Source organism: Arachis hypogaea, chromosome 1 (genome assembly GCF_003086295.3).
Source record: "Arachis hypogaea cultivar Tifrunner chromosome 1, arahy.Tifrunner.gnm2.J5K5, whole genome shotgun sequence".
NCBI lineage: Eukaryota > Viridiplantae > Streptophyta > Magnoliopsida > Fabales > Fabaceae > Arachis > Arachis hypogaea.
Genome location: NC_092036.1, coordinates 3,376,018 through 3,382,055, shown reverse-complemented (window position 1 = coordinate 3,382,055; position 6,038 = coordinate 3,376,018). Strand labels below are relative to the sequence as shown.

Below are 6,038 nucleotides of genomic sequence, written 5' to 3'. Positions count from 1 at the left end.
ATAAAAGCTAAGGTTGATACATCTTAATTTAGAATAAGATATGTTCGTTATTAAATATATCTAGTACTTATAAGTAACCTAGAAAAACATGAGAAGTTTGCTTGGAATTGTAATGATGTATGGGTGTGGAAAAAGGCTAACTAAATTAGGCTATCCAACCTCTCTATTGATAATGTCATAATTATATATATCGGTTTTAGATTATTATTTTCCTTCTTACAAATACTAATGGAATTTCCTTGGTTGCATGTGCATAAGAATTTATTATTTTTAACTCAAAGAAACAGCTATCTTTAATATAAATTGAAATTACCGTCTATTTAAATATAATTTAATTATAACTAATTTAAATTATTTAAATAATTATTTTATTGGTTCAATTAAGTAAATATTAAAAATTTAAATTTTTCTGTATATATCATAATTCATTAACCAATAAAATTTTTAAATAAAATTCAAATTCATGATAAATTTATCGAATTAAGAGATATAATAAAAAATAAAAAAATAAAATTTAATTATCAATTATATTACGTATATATAAAAAAATTAATCAATAAATTAATCACGTTATATAAAATATATATTTATATATAAATATATAATAATTAATTTTTTGTGTGCATATATTTTCTCAATCAATACGACATGATCAAATTATTTTAATAATTAAATTTATTTAAGTTAATCCAATAACTCATTAACATAAAAAATAATTGAAAAAAAGAAAGAGATATATAAGAAGACTTGATTGTATTTGATAAAACCATTTCTTATCAAATTAAGTCAAATACTACATTTTCAACAAGAGTCTTACTACACAAGCCTTGTAAAAATTGTTTTTCCTTTTTTCAAAAAATAAAATAAAAAGACATATAATCCAATTAAGCAAACCCAAATTAATAATTTACATATTTTCTAAAAAAATAAAAGAAAAAAAGAAAAAAAAACAAATAAATCAACCTTTGTTGTCATCTCTTGCCTCCTCCAAACGAAATATTTCTTACACCAGAGGATCTCCATTGCAATCTCTCTCTCTCTCTATTTATAAATAAATATAAAAATTGTTAGCTACAAATTCCTTTTCTTTTCCTTTAAATTAAGACAGTGGAATTACCAAGAAGAAGAGATAAAAAAGCAAGAGAGAGATATATATAAATAGAGAGAGCGAGAGTGGGGATGATAAACACATCCTCTGTTTTCATTCCCAGATTTTCTTCCTCTTATTGAAAATTTTAAAGAACCAAAACAATCAAAAAAAAAAAAGGAAAAAAAAAGAAGAAATTCCCATGCCCATGATTCTTCCTATATCTTCATCCTTAAATGGTAAATTTTTATTTTTTTTTCTCATCTGGGTTTCTCGATTATGTTATTTTTTTGTCGTCCCTTGATCTAATAAGAAGCTTTCTGAAAATTTTCATCTCTGATCTGGTTTTTTATTTTGTGGGGTTCTGAGATTAGATAACAAAGTTTGGTTTTTGACTGATACTCGGAAGATCCGATGCTGTTAGATCGAATTTGACAAAAACCCACTTCGTATCTGATCGAAGCATCAAACTGGGTTCTGTCTGAATTTTTAAGTTAAGGTGTGTCTTTTTGTGTGATTTTTTTTATTCTTCGCAGATTCTTCTTCATCTACATTTATGATCGGTTTTGCTTTTGCCTTTGCTCTTGCACTTGTTGATGGAGGAAAAAAGATTGGATTTTTATGCAGATTGAGCTTGAGTGCTTGTTAATCTTCAAAACCATTCGATTAGATTGATTCCTAGACTTGAATTTTCTCCCTCATTGAATGATTTAGAAATGATTATTGAATTTCGGTTTTTGTTAAGTTTTTAGTGCTTTTGATTTTGGTGTTTTTGGTTTGGCATTAACTTTTGACTCAAATTGATTGAATTCTCTTCAATCTCGATATAGAAAGTATAGAAAGTTGGTGATTGATGGTTTAACTGGTTGTTTGATATCAGAACAGATGGAATCGGATCTTGGCAAACTCTTCATTGGAGGGATATCTTGGGACACCGATGAGGAACGTCTCAAGGAATATTTTGGAAAATATGGGGAGGTTATAGAGGCTGTGATCATGAGAGATCGCACCACCGGTCGTGCTCGTGGTTTCGGCTTTGTTGTCTTTGCTGATCCTGCTGTTGCTGAGAGAGTCATTGTGGATAAGCACATAATCGATGGCCGCACGGTGAGTTGCTTAATTGTAGATATAAATGCTTGGCATTGTGTTGCTACTGTGTGTTTTTGTGGCCTTCAATTGATTTAACCCTTTCTAAACTTGTGATTTTGATAGAGATCATTGTGTCCTTACTCTTTAGATTTTCTACTTTGCCAATGAATGAAATCTTGCATCGATTCGGCTCTATTGGCTTGATTATGTACTTTCTAACATAATGAGCAATGGTAGAGCATTCTAAAAATTCTCCTAAACATCCTACTAATCACTATATGATGATAAAATGTAAATACGCCAATGAGTCATAGCTCAAGTGGCATTTGATCCCCCTCCCCCTCAGATGTCTCGAGTTCAAGCCTCTCCAATGTGACCAGAAGTATCAATAAATACAATCAACGTCTTGGAATCCCAAAAAAAACAATCAATTCTCCCAATCATTTGGTTATTAGGGGGATGTTTAGGATGATAAGTTAGCAGGGTTATGGTGTCACCTGATCCATTAGTTGTCCCACCTAGTGGAACAAGAGTTGGTTGTTCTTGAATTTATGTACATTAGATCACACTTGATCCTGTTTAGTTTAGCAGAATATGAAACGGAAAATGTTTTGTTGATATTCGGTTAAATTTCAGGTTGAAGCAAAGAAAGCTGTTCCTAGGGATGATCAGCAGTCCATAAATAGACAGTCCGGTAGTGCGAATGCCTCTCCTGGTCCTGGGCGCACGAAAAAGATCTTTGTTGGAGGTTTGCCATCAACTATCACAGAAAGCGATTTCAAGAAGTATTTTGATCAGTTCGGTACAATTACTGATGTTGTAGTAATGTATGATCACAATACTCAAAGGCCAAGAGGTTTTGGCTTCATCACATTTGATTCGGAAGAAGCTGTGGATCGAGTTCTTTATAAAACTTTTCATGAACTGAATGGAAAGTTGGTCGAAGTCAAGAGAGCAGTTCCGAAAGAGCTATCCCCTGGCCCCAGCCGAAGTCCATTGATAGGATATAACTATGGTATAAATAGGGCCAGTAGCTATCTAAACAACTACGCTCAGGGTTATAGTATGAGTCCAATAGGAGGATATGGCGTCAGGATGGATGGTAGGTTTAGTCCTCTTACTAGTGGTAGAAGCGGGTTTACTCCATTCGGCAACACTGCTTATGGAATGGGAGTGAATCTTGAGTCAGGATTGAGCCCAAGCTATGGAGGAACTTCTAGTTACGGGAGCAATATAGGATACGGTCGAGTATTTAGTCCTTTCTACAGTGGAAACTCGAGCAGATACACCACTCCTATAGGCTATAGTGGGGGAAATAGCAGAAGCGACTCTATTATGAACTCACCTTCTCGAAATGTCTGGGGAAATGGAGTCCTGAATAACGCTAATAACGCAGTCAGTCCTGGTTCTTTCTTGGGATCTGGAAGTGGGAGCTTTGGTGTTTCAATTGGAAATAGTGGTGCTAATTGGGGTCCATCTATTCCATCCCAAGCCGGAGGAGCTGCTTCGGGCTATGCTACGGGGAATAATGTTTATGAAGGTGGAGAATCCGGCTTTGGGTTAGGCGGGGGAGGGTATGGAAGAAACAGTGGTACGGGTATGACTCCATCCTCTACGTTCGCTGCATCAACTGGTAGTTTTGAAGGATCCTATGGGGATTTATACCGAACTGGCAGTGGTTCAGTTTACAATGACTCTGCTTGGCGAACCGCTTCTTCTGAGATGGATGGTTCTGGCTCTTTTGGTTATGGTCTTGGTGGTATTGCTTCAGACGACCCTGTAAAGACTTCTGAGGGTTATATTGGAAGCTACAATGTTACAAGTAGACAATCTAATAGAGGTAAACATCTTTTCCTTCATTCTTATATCTGAAAAAATATTGGCTGGTAGATATTTTATAATTGAGAAGATGGACTTCTTTTCTGCATTGATGTCTTTAAGCTAAATATCACCAAGTTGATAACTTGCATATACCGAGTATTCTTGGTTGCTGAATTTTAAACAATGCATAGCTTCATTCTGATTTTCGATAAACTCTTGATAGTAACATCAATCCAGAGTAGAATTTATTGCTTGCACCTTCTTGTACATATGCATACATAGGTAGAATTTATTCCGTGCGTCGATCCAAATGCTTAGGTTTCTAGATCACTTCCTTTTAAATTCATGTCGTAATTCGATGTTTAATTCTAAGCTATATCAACTTGAAAAATGCTTAAACACAGACCACACAATCTGATGTTGAATGTGGATGACTGATGCTTAGCTAATTAAAAGTATAAGCAACTAATGTGCGTTGACCTATCGAGAGTTCGAATCCCGCTTTGTGCATGCAGCAACCCATTAGCCAGCAACAAACCTTTAAATGGAGCTCAGATCTGCAGTGGATCAGTCCTTGGCCTATTGATCTAGGGGATACCATGGGAAATCCAAAAAAAAAAATATTAAAAAGTATAAGCTTGTTCAATAACCTATATAGAATTTTCGAATCATTTTATTTCGGCAGTTGCTAAACATCTGCTATGTTTATCTTTGCTTCAGGAATTGCTGCTTAGGAGATATGATATTTGGTTATGTCACAGTAACAGTAGATCAAGCAAACTGGTCAGAGAATTAAAATGAGGTATTTGTGAATTCATAATGAGAGAAAATCTGCATCAGTCATATATATATATATAACAAGAGAGAAAGGTGTTCTTTTGTTTTGAAGTATACATATTCGAAAAACACAGAAAGCAGTTACAAGTGATTTTGTGTATGGTTTCCGGTTCCTTTTCGATCGGTCGCTTTTTTTTTCCCCTCCCTTTTTGTTCTTCTTTTTGTGGATTATATTTTTCAAGAACTAGGGTTCCTTTCTTGGAATTTGATTGAGGTGTAAAATCAGATTGCGGGATATATACTCAAGAAGATTTGTTGCAATAGTGTACTATTGCGTCTTGGCAGAGACGCCTTCTCCCCTTGTTAGTTTGTTTAATTATAGAGGATTATTAATTTTTTTGAATTTCTTTCTTTTTTCTTTTTGCCATTGTAATGCCTGGCACAAAGGTGTTTGTTCTTGTCACCAACTTTTTTCTTTTTTTCTTTCTTTTTTTTTTTGTCTGGAATATGTAATTCTGAGATCAAATTGTAAGTTGAGGTGCAGTTTGATTTTATCAAGTGTGAAAACATGAGTGGGATTTGCCTTTATGGGATCCCAATCAAATAATTAAAGTTTATGAACAGTTTATTAATTTTTTTAGAGTTATGTAACTTTACACTTCAGTCTATTTTTTTAATCAAAGTTCTGACTTCTGTCTATATTCTGTTAAAAAATGTTATGTGCATACCCTCCAAATCGGCACCAATGTATTTATATATAAATATATGTGTTGTTTAACTCATTTTCAATATTTATTTTATATTTTAACATATATTTTATACCTGTTGTTAATTTGGTGGATAATTTTTGGTGTATCCTTAGCATGGTTGTATCTTGTTTGGTTGTTAGAGTAATCAAAAATGTTATGTGCATACCAAAAATCAATCACTAAGGGTTCGTTTGGAAAGTTTCAAAAGTAATTTTTTTGAATTTTTGACTTATGAAAAATAGTAGTATTAATGTTTGGTACAATTTTTAAAATCAATTTACAGTTTTTTAAGAAGTTATTTAGGAGCTTATAGAGAAGTTAAAAAAAATGACTTCTCTCATAATATTACTATTTTTTTTATCACATTTCTATAAAATAAGCATTTTTAAAACTAAAAATCCAATACAAAATAATTTATTTATAAGCTATTTTTTCAGAAGTAACTTAATTAAGTTGTTTTTTCAAATTGGACCTAAATCAGTTATTATGTATTTATGTATAAATACATGTGTTGT

At 32.8% G+C, this 6,038-nt stretch overlaps 1 protein-coding gene across 8 annotated transcripts; it reads left to right on the top strand.

Annotated features, from left to right (window-relative positions):
* Positions 1 to 904: 904 nt before the first annotated feature.
* Positions 905 to 5,406, top strand: LOC112790666 (heterogeneous nuclear ribonucleoprotein 1). 8 transcript variants are annotated; one of them, XR_011881175.1, is made up of 6 exons: positions 986 to 1,326; positions 1,462 to 1,586; positions 1,973 to 2,194; positions 2,813 to 4,016; positions 4,513 to 4,627; positions 4,718 to 5,406. XR_011881175.1 is itself a non-coding variant. In XM_025833206.3 (5 exons), exons 3-5 carry the CDS (start codon positions 1,973 to 1,975, stop codon positions 4,729 to 4,731), a joined length of 1,440 nt encoding a protein of 479 aa, XP_025688991.1. In that variant the 5' UTR covers positions 905 to 1,326; positions 1,462 to 1,586; the 3' UTR covers positions 4,732 to 5,406. The 8 variants fall into 8 exon arrangements, 4 of the variants coding, with proteins under 4 accessions (XP_025688991.1, XP_025688982.1, XP_025688970.1 ...); XR_011881174.1 differs by having other exon boundaries at positions 988 to 1,326; positions 1,968 to 2,194; XM_025833206.3 differs by lacking the exon at positions 4,513 to 4,627 and having other exon boundaries at positions 905 to 1,326.
* Positions 5,407 to 6,038: the final 632 nt, after the last annotated feature.

What these genes read in the sequence shown, in the direction of transcription:
- LOC112790666 (XM_025833185.3), top strand. Translation starts at nt 1,290, where the DNA reads ATGCCCATGATTCTTCCTATATCTTCATCCTTAAATG. An exon ending in TATATCTTCATCCTTAAATG is followed by an intron (nt 1,327 to 1,967) that starts GTAAATTTTTAT and finishes GTTTGATATCAG; the next exon opens with AACAGATGGAATCGGATCTT. An exon ending in ACATAATCGATGGCCGCACG is followed by an intron (nt 2,195 to 2,812) that starts GTGAGTTGCTTA and finishes GTTAAATTTCAG; the next exon opens with GTTGAAGCAAAGAAAGCTGT.